At 40.5% G+C, this 13,700-nt stretch overlaps 1 protein-coding gene across 1 annotated transcript in view; it reads left to right on the forward strand.

The window, feature by feature from the left end:
- The window catches only part of LOC134527454 (nuclear pore complex protein Nup155), a 293,963-nt gene that overhangs the window by 82,955 nt on the left and 197,308 nt on the right, over positions 1-13,700 (forward strand). Inside the window, exon 11 of the mRNA XM_063360147.1 lies at positions 8,186-8,406. Coding sequence (XP_063216217.1) covers positions 8,186-8,406 — 221 coding nt within the window. The remainder of the gene's footprint in view (positions 1-8,185; positions 8,407-13,700) is intronic.

Below are 13,700 nucleotides of genomic sequence, written 5' to 3' on the forward strand. Positions count from 1 at the left end.
CTCCATTAGATGATGTTGTACGAAAGTTCTGGGAAATTGAAGAATTCCCACGGGTAGAACACAAGTCTCCTGAGGATGTTTCTTGCGAAACCATGTTTGCCGAAACTCACGTCCGAAATGAAGAAGGCCGATATAGTGTGTCCCTGCCATTTCGCCACTCGAGACCTGAGTTGGGCACCTCTAGACCCCAAGCTATAAATAGATTGATGCGCCTAGAGAGACGCTTGAAAGGTGACTCAAAGCTCAAAATAATGTACTCAGAGTTCATGGAAGACTATCTTGCCATGGGTCACATGGAAAAGATTCCTGATGATCAGATTGATGTGACGCCAGCTTATTATATCCCCCACCATTGTGTCGTGAAGCCAGAGAGTTCAACCACGAAGCTGCGGGTAGTGTTTGATGGGTCTGCTAAGAGCTCATCTGGTGTCTCATTGAATGACACATTGCTAACTGGCCCCAAGTTGCAAAGAGATATTTTTGATCTACTGTTGAACTTTCGGCTACATGCCTTTGTGTTTACGGCAGATGTTAAACAAATGTACCGTCAAATATCTGTTCTGCCCCAGCACCAGGACTACCAACGCATTGTTTGGCGCTTTTGTGATTCGGAACCTGTGCAGGATTATCGATTGAAGACGGTGACGTATGGCGTCTCCTCAGCTCTGTTCTTGGCCCTTCGAACTCTTCAACAACTGGCGGTCGATGAGAAAGACCACTTTCCAGTTGCCTCAAGAGTTTTGCAATCCGATGTGTATGTTGATGATGTGGTTACCGGTTCTGACTCTCTTGAATCTGCTCTGGCCATCCAAAAGGACCTTCGAGCTCTTCTTGCCAAAGGGGGCTTCAAGTTGAGGAAGTTCATGAGCAACCATACAGCTCTCATAGACTGGCTTCCGCCTGAAGATGTTGATATGCCCCAATCATTTGATCTGTATCCTGAGAGTCAAGTTGTGGTCAAGGTCTTAGGACTTCAATGGAACCCAGTCTCTGACACCTTCTCCTATGTAATCCGAGGCCACTCAAGTCTTGTTACGAAGAGGAGCATCCTTGTCAATGTAGCCAGAATATTTGATCCTCTAGGATGGCTTACTCCACTGTTAATGTTTGCAAAGCATCTATTGCAACTAATGTGGGTCCGGTCCATTGAATGGGATGATCACCTCCCCCCTGATCTTGCTTCTCAGAGGGATCATTTTAGCCGGGAGCTCCCTCGGTTGTCCTCTATTGCTGTCGCTCGGTTCATTAAAGGTCCAGAAGGCTCTACCTATCAACTGCATGGTTTCTATGATAGTTCTGAGATTGGTTACGCGGCCGTGGTGTACCTGCGCATAGTGTGCCCGGATGATCGAACCATCATTCGTCTGCTGATCAGTAAATCCAAGGTTGCACCAGTCAAAAGCCAAACCTTACCTCGTCTGGAGCTTTGTGGAGCACTACTGTTGGCTCGTGTGCTCAATCATGTGATTGAGACTTACCAAGAAGTTTTGCCCGTATCTTCCATCACAGCCTGGACAGACTCACAAGTGGTTTTAGCATGGATTAACTCATCTCCTCATCAGTTGAAGACTTTTGTAGCTAACCAGGTAAGCGAACTCCAAGAGCTTACCCGTCCCAGTTGGTGGAAACACGTACCGTCTGAGTTCAATCCTGCTGACTGTGCCTCTCGTGGTCTCTTCCCTCTTCAACTATTGGATCATCACTTGTGGTGGACTGGCCCACCGTGGTTAATAGAGTCACCTGGACAGTGGCCTTCCCAGTCACCAGATGCAGTGGAAGTGGATCCCGCCGTGATGGAGAAGAAGACTGTCACCTTGACCACTGTAACGTCCTCTGATGATCTTGGCCAGTTGGCAACGCGATTCAGTCGACTAACCAGGCTTCTGCGTGTCACCTGCTGTTTATTGCGGTTTGCCCACAATTGTCGCGTGTCACTGAAAGAGCGCAAGACTGACAATCTGTCTCCTGATGAGCTGAATAAGGCTTTACATTTTTGGCTCTTCTGGGTACAATCACATCATTTCAAAGAGGATATAAGTGCTCTGAAGAAGGGACAGTGCATTTCCCCTCAGATTCGCAAACTAGTACCCTTTCTTGATGACAGTGGCCTGATAAGGGTAGGTGGTCGTTTAGCTCACTCCATTGTTCCGTTTGAGCAGAAGCACCCAGTGCTGCTTCCAAAATCTCACCATCTGACTGATCTCATTACTAACCATTATCATGAAAAGAATCATCATCCTGGAGTTCAGACTCTAAGAGGAATTCTTAGAGAACAATTCTGGATTCTTGCAGATAAGGATGCCATCTCTCGCTGCTTGCGTCACTGTGTTCCATGTTTCAAGCAAAGACCCGTAGCAAGCGCACCTCTCATGGGCGATCTTCCCTCTATGAGAGTGCAACAGGTTAAACCATTTGCCAAAGTAGGAGTTGACTATGCTGGTCCTTTTATGGTTAAGCTTGGTTGGGTCCGTGGGGCAAAGGTCTTGAAGGCTTACCTTTGTATTTTTGTCTGCTGCGCGACAAAGGCCGTTCATGCAGAACTAGCTTCAGACCTGTCCACAGATACATTTATTGGAGCCTACAAACGTTTTCTTGCCAGGCGTGGGAGAACATCTGATATCTACAGTGATTGCGGGACCAACTTTGTCGGAACTCACAATCGTCTTAAGGAACTTCAGCAACTTCTGTCGTCGGCACCACACCAGCAGGCTGTCACTGATGCGTTGTCCCAGCTCGGTGTCATGTGGCACTTCAACCCTCCTGCTGCTCCCCATTTTGGTGGTTTGTGGGAGGCCGGGGTAAAGTCATTCAAGACTCACTTAAGTAAAGTTATTGGTGAACAAGTGCTCACATTTGAAGAACTTTACACCCTTCTAGTGCAGGTGGAAGCTACGTTAAACTCGAGACCCCTGTGCCCTTTGAGCTCTGATCCCAATGACATCAGTGCTCTAACCCCTGGCCATTTCTTAACCCTGGAGCCACTGGTCACATTACCAGAGCCTAACTTGAGGGATGTACGGCTAAACCGCCTTCAACGTTGGCAACTTGTGGAACGCCTCCAACAGGACTTTTGGCATCGTTGGCACAGGGATTATTTACACACGCTCCAGCAGCGACAGAAATGGAACGAGCAGGGAGTTAGTCCCACTGCCAACCAACTTGTGCTGCTGAAAGACGACAGACTCCCACCTCTACAGTGGCGCTTGGGGCGCATCGTGGAGCTCTATCCTGGGAAAGATGGTGTTGCCAGAGTGGCTACTATCCGGACTTCTAGTGGAACTTTGAAGCGTCCTGTGGTGAAGCTCTGCCCGCTACCATATGATTGTTGAAATGGGACATTTCAAGGCGAGCGGTAATGTTTGGACTTGTAAATATTGTGTGTAATTTAGTGTATAGTGTTTGAAACATTTGAATTTTGAACTTCCCGCACTGCTTGCTAGCAGCGCCAAGTTTTTCAAGTTGGCTGCCTGCCAAGGCAGATAGCCCTGCAGCTTCCGGCAACGAAGCAACAGTTGTTGTTAAACCATCATGGCGGTAAGTTGTGCTATCGTGCACGCTTGCTGCCAATCGAGTTGTTTGCGAGTGAATTGTTATTAATTGTTTCGTTTTTTATGGATTTTACAGTCTCGTACGTCTCTAGACAAAACAAGAATTGTGGATTTCGTCTTTATCGTCATAAAAAATTAAAACACATGTAATAACATGTACACACCTAGCAGAGCTGCCTTGATCAAATGCTTCAATAATTCGTGGTTAGAGACTTAAAATATGCACATTAAACAATACTATGTTGAGAGTACATAAAAAATTAACAACTAAAATATTCAGTATTCTTATGCAGGTAAGTACTGTTCCTGAGTTCAGGAGAGAGTCTAAATTAACTAAAATAGAAACTACAGTTAAACTTTTGTTCTATAAATGCAATATAATTAAGCTCAGGAAAAAGCCACCATTGTCAGCAGTTCAGCATTCTCTGGTTTTAGAGATCTTCTTCTGTCACTTACAACCACAGAATACTTAGAAAAAGATCTTTCTGAGTCCACATTCGTTGCAGGTATCCATATTAACTTTAAAGCAGCAGCTGCAAATTCAGGATAATCCGCTTTCATTTTACATAGTATGTCCACCATGTCTATGTAGTTCACATGCGGTTTCTTCTGCTCTTGGGAAACCAAGTTTTGGAGTGTTATGTAGCCTGTCGCTACAGAGGTCTTCTGCACCTTGCAAAGGAAAGGTAGGTTCCCAATATGTTTCTGGAATTCTTTTTCCTCGACACGAATGTTTCCTACATTTTGAGGATTCATTAGAGCGCTGATTCCCAGAAATAGTTGACGAGATGGATCAGTGTTCACCAGATCAAGACTGAGTTTAGCTGTGTTCTTGAACTGCTCTTTAAGGGCTTCAGAGTTGACAGTTTTCATTTCAGCCAAAATGTCTTCAACATTTTCAGGAAATATTCCCTTAGCCAAGACATCAAGAGTAGTTTGCAGTTTACTCAATTTTGTGCACAACTGCTGAGCAGTAGGATACTTTGTTCCTTCAAGAAAATTAATTAGCTCTACAAAGGTGTTACAGTTTTGAGCCACAAATGTAAGAGTGGCCTCAAGACATTGTAATTCTTCCTTCTGGAGTCCCTTGATATATTTAACACCAGAGTTATCTTCGCTAAGCTGCTCAAAGAATTCCACAATGTTGTGCAGATGGAGTGCGAGGTATGATACAGATTCAAACCATGTGTTCCAACGTGTAACAACTGGCATGGGGAATAACTTGACCAGAGCCTTGTTTTCTCCATGTTTCTGGAGAAGAAATTGAAGGTATGCATGCCTCCTCTTTCTGGTGTTAAGAAAGGCCATCTTTACCTTATAAACGAAGAGGTTCAGTTCTTCCAAGTTGTTTTGCCAGATCTGCCCAACAATGTTTACTTTATGGGCCCAACATTGTATGTGGTACATGTGGTCACCAAATACACCTTCAAGGGTGCCAGCAGATTTTGCCATGTACCTGGCACTATCTGTAACATTCGCAATTATGTTTTCTTCCTTGACTTCATATTTGGAGCATACATCAATCACTGCCCGAGAACAACAAACAACATTTGCTGCATCAAGGACACAAGAAGCCCCTAAGATAACATCTTGTTCAGCACCTGGTTTCAGAATTTTAAACAAGATGTTGAAAACACAATTATTACTCTTGTCAGTGGTTTCATCTGCGAGTATGACCACATCTTGCCCTAAGAGCTGCTGCTTGATTTCCACTTCTTTTTTCTCTCTAAGTAGGGGAATGTACTTTTTCCTCATCCAATCCGCTGTTGGAAGATCACCAGCACCACTTACATGCTTCTGCATCCATGCAGTCAGCTTGCTGTTGTCAAGTTTCTCAAGAGGAATACCTGCAGCTACAAAGGCTTCAACAGTTTCGAGAACAAAATCTTCCTTTTGTTTTTTTGCGCATATTTGCGCCACTCCTGCTTCTGGGATAGAAAGCTGTCGTTTCAAAGTGCATGGGGATCGTTTAGCTTTTACATGTTTGTCGCTAATTATGTGCTTGTTTACCGTGTCCTTACGTTCATGCTCCAAACGGCAATTACAATATTTACAGAAAAGTATTTTTCCGTCACTGACATATAATCCCTCATTCTTAAACTCGTCAGCACGTGATGCCGCAGTAGCTTTATTTTTCGGCATGATTAAGAAATTTAGCTTTCATTTATGCACGTCATTTGTAAACAAAGCCCGGAGGTACCAAAAACTAGTATTTACTGAAGTTGTAGTGAAAAAATAAACAGCGGGAATCCTAATTTTACAGGCGAGAGAGCCATATACTCAACCCGAAGTAAAAGGTTAGGTTATGTCAGGTCAGTGAAATAAATGTTTTTATTTATTTTCCGGGAGGGTTGGGTAGGTAAGCGTTATTTAAAATATTTAATGACCGTAAAATAAATAAATCCTTGCAATATGGTGCTTTTTCATTAGCGATCGGAAAACTTCGATTATGTTACGATTTTGGCTATCTCGCCTGTGAAGTGTGAAATGAAAATGAAGGCTTCACGGTAAACTGCTTATTCAACAAGCACACAAAATTGCGTTACAGTGAAATTTCATTAAATATCAAGTGATCATTAAATATCAATGTTCGCTTTTATTTTATTTTCATACGTATTTATTTAATGAATGCAGTTTTTGTTCACGTGTATTTTTCAAAGGATACAGCAAACAAGGCGCTGAGATTTTTCACGTTGTTGTGTTTGTTAACTTGTTAATTTTTGTTTACGATCGTCAGTTGTTAATATTGCGTGATCTCTAGTGGCTAGATGCGTTAAAAACCCTAACCTAACTCCGATAACGATCTTTTTATTGTTCGTGAAATCGTCAATTTTTGTGATATCTTGTAATTTTTTAAGATGAATAATTAACGCATTAAATAACCACCACACTGCAGTTGGATGACGACCATTTCTTCTACAAACAGATACGGAATTTTTGTCAATCAACCAATAGTCGGTAGTTAACGATTTAAATCAATATTGAGGTGTTTATTTGTGGTTAGAAAACATTTCGCATTTTTCGCGATTTGGGATGAATTTCGCGTGAAAATTCGCAATTTCGCATAAAACCATATAATCTTGGCTCTAGTTATAAGGGAGGACACTAGATGGTTTGTGTGTCTGGGAGGGATGAGCTAGCCATGAAGAATGTTAATGAGGGGAGGGAGGGGTGAGCTTATGCGTCATTAAGCCGCTGCCACCAGCCAGCCGGGCGAGCTTCGTGTGCGCCCACTCGTGTTGCAGGACCTACCGCTGCCATATTTTTACAGGAAATGTCCCATTATTTTTTTAGTTATTCGTACATGAACATTTTTGGAGGTATTAAAGCCGACACAAAAATATGCTGTGTGTTAAAATTAACAGATTTAATGATCTTTCATATCTTTTTTTTTTTAAATTTTTTTCAGATTTTCACATGTTGGTCAAAATGTCCAATTTTTTGACGGTTCCCGATAATGTATTCGTAAAATCACTGCTTCGTTAAATCCGGGGTTCGTGACATCGGGGTTCTAGTGTATTTAACTACGGCAAGCAGAAAACGTACATGTAAAGTAACCAGTAAAAATAAACTGTGTTTTGACATATTTTCTTTAGAGTGGCCTGTTGGGCGACGGACTTGTCACGAAGGTTGAAGTGGGTTTAAAGCAAAGCCGTCTAGCATTGTGAGTGACAGCATCCTGCCATTGTACGGCTGGTTTCTTGGCGAGTAGTGGTTTGGGAAAAAAAGGAGGGAGGGGGGGGGGTCAAATGAACTGAAAATTTCGGAAAACATCTATTACGACCCCTCCTCTATTACGACCCTATTCCTGGGAACCATGAGGGGTCGTTTCAGAGAGGTTTGACTGTAGTTTTATGGGCTGAACTTCCTTGCGACGTAGCAGTATCATTGAACCACCAAATTGGATGGCGACCTCGTTGAGTAGGGGGCCATCTATGTTTACCGCACCCTCTGTGATCCCACACAAATCTACTATACTCATTGGGTACACGCCATGGTATTCTGATAGCGGTATCGCTGCTCATCCGGCTATATCCAAGTCACTTATCGATTTGTAGTTCCATGAGAGCTGTGCTCACTTTGGGGGTGTCTGCGCTCATTGTGGCAGTTTAACTTTGACCCGCTTATCCGCTACCATCTTTCCATTGCAGCACACACACCTGCTACCAACTTGTGGAGCCGCTCAATCCCAGGTCTCTTCGAAACACCTTGTGCTGCCGCAGTCACGTTCCATTACTGTCGTCAACTCGTAATGTCACAGCTAATTGCACACAACCATCAAACATTAAAAATATTCTGTCAATTCCGTATAGTTCTGTGCAAAGACGTAAAACTCACCATAAATATAAGTGAACAAAAAAATTTAACTAATTGAATTGTAAGAATTTAGTCTCATTAATAAATTACAAAAAATCAAGGTTAAAAATAAAGAAATTATCAACAATAACAATTTACTTTCCTCAACATAATTTATGTAGTCATATCTGACAAAAACTTTTAATACCCCATTTAAAAAAAAAAATATATATATATATTATAGTTTTATAGTTTATTTGTTTTTGCTTTTATGTAAGCCATTAGAGCTGCACTAATTTTTTTAGGCAGTTAGCAGGAACTCCTTTTTTTTTTGCTTGCAGATTTTCGTCCAAATCAGGTGTCGACTCCACTGCAGTTCACAACGTCTCAGCTTTCACAGACACCGCAGTCTTCCAGCATTGTGAGCCAGGCGTTGGCACCGGGGGTCGTGCAGTACTCGGCAAAGCATGACGGGCTGTACCTTTATGTGGGACGCATCCTGCGTCCCATCTGGAACCTCAGAGTGGCCTACACGAGGAGGCTGGAAACCAAAGTCAATGTTGTGAGTCATCATTGCTTATTATTATTATTATTATTATTATTATTATTATTACAGACAAAATATCTGAAACAGTCACAATTTATTAATGAGGACTTATTTATTCTTTAATTAAAACTGTGCGAATGTGTAATAAACTTCAGCGTTTGTATATTCTATTTGAATATTAAAATTTTTATTAATCAAACAAAAATAATCTAAAGTTGAATACCATGTTTTATCGCATAATCATCGCACATTTCATACTAAAATCAAGTTTGAAAGGTAGGGGGTGCGACGTTAATGCGAGAAAAAAAAATTTTTTTTTAGGTAAAGTTATTCATAAAAACAAAACCCATTCATGGAACCTACGTTTATTTAAAAAGTGGAGTATACAAGAGCAAGAACACGCCGAACAATTTAAATTAATAAGTCACTTTAGATAGAAAAATAAAATGTGAATTGAAAGAGTGCGGGCCATCAAATGTAGTTAACTCGGCACTCAACAGAGAGTGCGCGTTGCATGCAATCGGTGATATATCGATATTCGACTACGTGTGTGCGCTCTATACGGTAAGCAACATAACCAAACATGAATGATGCCAACTAGTGCTGGCTACATTTTTATAAGCGGTACACCGCGGCGATGCAAACGAACAGATAAAGGTTATAACGTTGAAAAACATCTTTAAAAGAAAATTTACACATCAGATAACTTTGTATTTCTGTTAATTAATGTCCGAATAAATATTAGATTTATACTTTAAAATACATCATTTTATAATGAAAGGATACCTTCACAAAGCGCTCGGAATCTAATAGCGGGACCAAAAACATCATGCAACGTTTATGCGAGAGATTTTTTTTCATCTAAATTTTGACGCCCTAAAATATGGGTGCGACGATTACGCGCGTGCAACGATTATGCGATAAAACAGGGTAGTTACTATAGTAGTTAACCAACCTTTCTCTTTGCTATCTCAAAGCTAATGATACACAAGTACACTCTAAATGTGTTGTTTAGTTTGAATTCTTACTAATGGTGAACATAAAATAAATTAATTTATGGGACTACAGTAGAATCCCGCTGATGCGACCCCTCACGGTTCCCGGAAAAACGGACTTATAAACGGAATGGTCGCAATAGAGAATTCGGGCCAATTCTCCCCCCCCCCCCCCCCCCCCCCACCACCACAAAAAAAAATCCAAGTACATAAAATACTCGCGCTAAATGAATTTGCGTCACGCGAGTTCGGCTATGATGGCTGGCTGGTTGTTATTTTCGTTCAAAACGTGGCGAAGGAACTTGTTTGGATCAGGTAGAAAACATTCGGCTATAAACGAAAGATATAAGAACAATGCTATCCTGAAATTCTGTGACATGTTTTTGGAGTAGATAATCACAGCGACAGACCGACAGGATGCGCTCCCGCCCTTGCCGTCAGCGATGTTTATTTTGACAGCTCAAGCAATTATCTTTTCCACGTCCCTTCGCAGCGTAAAAAAAAAAAGAAGAAAAAAACACGGAATGCAGACGGAAAAGTAACTACAGTATGCAGTAAAATAAATATATTTACGGCCCTGCTAAATTTTTCTATTCAATAAAATTCGAGGTATTAGTGATTTTTCAGCAGAAACTGCCGTGTGACTAATAAACAAATTGTATCATAGTAACTTAAACTTATAAAGTGTTAATTAACGGCGAAGGACAGTCGTATAAGCCCATAAAAATATTTATTTTACTGAGAATGGACTGTACAACCTGGCTTTTGTCGCACGCGGTGTGGGAGGGGAGGAGGATGCTGACAGTTTCTCACGCAGAAGGTTGAAATAAGGGAGGGAAGGTGTTGAAATGTTAGTTGGTAAAGAAGGGGGGGGGGGGGGGAGTTGTTTTTACAATGTCTGTGGCTCTGGGAGGGATGAGCCTTGAAGAATTAGCAGGGGATGGGAGAGGTAAGCGTCGCGTCACGTCAAGTATGACGTCAAGCCGCCGGGCGGGTAAGATAACATGACAGCTGAGACGGCTTTTCGTGCAATAGTGGACGCGCCGGCGAGCTCAGCTAGACACTGCCGCATGAACAGTCTAGAGGGGTGGTATCTATTTTTAGCCGTCTTTTGTATGCCTGCCTGCTTACAGTACAGCTCCCGCCAAGATAAACGTGAACACACAGCCCCCAACAAAGTGTAACAGACTTGTTTTTCAGCCGATTTTACTCAAATTTTCGACTTTCTCTGCTTAAATTTTTCACGGTTTCTCAAAAAACGGTCGTATATACGGAATGGACGCATCAGAGGGGGGTCGCATCGGCGGGATTCTACTGTACAAATAATTCAAATCCTAAAACTTCAAGCGCAAAGTAGGGTTCTGCGAATATTCGAAATTTCTGAATTCGAGTTCGAATTTTTTGATATTCGATTCGTAAATTCGAATCGAGTTCATTTTACAATAATTCGACTTGCAAAATCTGGCCCAGATACACTAATATACCACCCCCCCCCCCCCCCGCCCCCACATGTTTAAAAGAAATGTAAATGGACGATTAAATCTTCCACTTACAAAAATTTTACAGCGAAACCCCTTATTTACGTTACCGTTATTTACGTTTTCCCGTTATTTTAACCATTTTATTTCTGTCCCGTTTTAAACTCATTTGATGTAATGCAATAAATTCCTGTTGTTTACAACACGCCTATTGCTTTACGCAGTTTATGCGGATCGTTCTGATAAAACTTCTTACTAACTTAATTAATCATATTACAAAGTAATCTGATGTGTAAATCGTGTTTTAAAGACATTTTTAAAAGTTATAAACTTAATCTTTAAAGTCTCGGGAGTCACTTTATACTGCTTATAAAAACGTAAGCAGCACCAGTTTGGTTGTGTTGATTCCTGTATTCCCGTTTAGAGCGCGCGCACGTAGTCGAAGATTTAGATTGATAGCTCGCAGACTGCATTCACGTGCGCGCTCTGTCAGGAACCGAGTTAACCCGCACGATCATTATGCGTATAGTTACAAATCACGTTCTTGTTACGGCTTTCTTTTATTTTACGTTGAATAAAATGGTTTTATTGCATCACTCATTAATTTAAATTATTTGGCGTGCTTTCGCAAAGTCTACTTTTAATAAACGTACTTTCCATGAATAGGTTTTGTTTTTATGGATTACTTGACTTTTTTTTTGAATAATAGTACACCCATGGTCTCACCCCTAATTTTCAAAATTGATTTAAGAATAAAATGTGCAATGCTTAAGCGATAAAAACGGTAAATTTGTTATTTTTCTTTTGTACAACTTCCTTATGCTGTGAAATTTTTATTAATATTTTTATCTTTGAAAGTCAAATATACTAAATAAGGTAAACTGTGATACTTTTTATGCTCTTTCCTTTATTTACACTTTCCCGCTTTTTAAACTTTTTTCCACTTTTCATGGGGTCAAAGTAAAAAAAGTTTTACTGTAAATAATGTGCGTAGCCATGTTCCACTTTATAAAATAACCAACTAAAACTGTCAAACTTTCAAACACACTAATGATTGCCAGTCTGTAAATTTAAAAAATACAGTAATTAGTATGATTTTATGTTAGTGCTACAGACATATAATTTTTATTTTTATTTATTTATTTTTTTAAATTTTTGAGAATCTGGTTGTGCTTCTTCAATATAGTTTCACTTTAATTTTAGTTACTTGATTTAAACTGTGAATTATGTGACAAGTTTTTCAAAGGTGGTATGTTAAAATTTTTTAATGATCTATGTTATTTTAATAAATATTCTGAAATTCTATTCGAAAAAAATTCGAAACTCGTGAAATTTTTTGAAATTCGATTCAAATTCGATTTGAACTGAAAAATCACAATTCGCAGATGTCTAATGCAAAGGATAGGCCATAAACACACATGCCAAAACAGTAATTTTTTTTGTAATATAACGTATCCAACATGTACGTCACTACAAAATTTTTTAATGTTTTGCTTAAACAGCACAGGCAATATACCAGGTCTTCTATGAAGATCAGTTTATAAATCCTGATTGTCGCATTTAATAATTCCTGTTAAATAATGTAACAGTTGGGATCTAAATTTACATTAATTTTTGCGATAATTTTAACAGTACATTCTAAAACACTGTTGGATCCTGATAATATTATTGATTTAGGAAAAATTTCTTATGTTTTACCTAAGAATCTTTTGTGGAGGTTTCATTGTTTAAATTGCTCAATGTGTAAAAATAATAGGGATGGTCGGGTACCCGAAATTTCGGGCAGTGTTTCGGGTATCAAGTATACCCGAAATTCCGGGCGGGTATTTCAGTGCCCGAAAATATCGGGCACCTTGGAAAACGGCAATACTGCACGGCGCAAGTAAACAAAGCTTCTTTTTTTTGGAACGCGCGGCAGCTGCAGGAACATGCCACGCCGCCGCCGTCCCGGCACCAGCCGGTGAAGTGAGTGTGTGTGAGAGATAAGATAAAGAAGGTGCCCGGTCAGCAAGTGTGTTTGTGGGAGGGGGTGACAGATATAAGAGAGCGAGCCCTGTAGCAAGCGGAAGTGGTCAAGGTCAACATTTACCGTTACTCTCGCTGGCTGACTAACGATGCAGCTGGTCGCCCGCCTCTCTCTCTCTCTCTCTCTCTCTCACACACACACACACACACACACACACACACACACACACACACACACACACACACACACACACACACGCGCGCGTACGCACGGCGGATGCTCACTGCTCAATAGTCACAAAGTAGTGTTCAAGGCCGGTGGAGCTGCTTGCTGTGTGCGAGAAGGATTATAAGCTGACTTTAATTACACACATTGTAGTTGCGTGGCATTTACAGAAAGTGGTTGTGAATTGTTTCTATTTAATTCATGCCATTATTTTACCAAAATGGATACCAGTGGAAGTGTAGATCAAACAATCAACAGTGACAATGAACCTTCAAGCAGCTACCCAAACACAATTTAGTTAATAAGCACTTTATTTCCAAGATTAATATGCACTCTATTTTTTAGTTTAATGTTTAACTTTCATATCAGTGCGGTATAGTAAATAAATAAAAACAGTTCAGGTTTGTCAATGCAAACAAGTACGACTATTTTATGTTCAGAATTTATTTCATTAACTGATTTTGATGCCCGACCGAGATTTCCCGAGCCCGAAAATTTTGGACAATTACCCGCCCGAGCCCGCCCGAAGTCAAATTTCTCTGCCCGACCATGCCTAAAAAATAAATTATAAAAGTTTTCTATTAATTTAAGGTCTTTTTAGTTTTATATTGCTTGAATAACATAAAGACCTACAATGAAATTTAT

This window comes from Bacillus rossius, chromosome 1 (assembly GCF_032445375.1).
Source record: "Bacillus rossius redtenbacheri isolate Brsri chromosome 1, Brsri_v3, whole genome shotgun sequence".
Lineage (NCBI taxonomy): Eukaryota > Metazoa > Arthropoda > Insecta > Phasmatodea > Bacillidae > Bacillus > Bacillus rossius.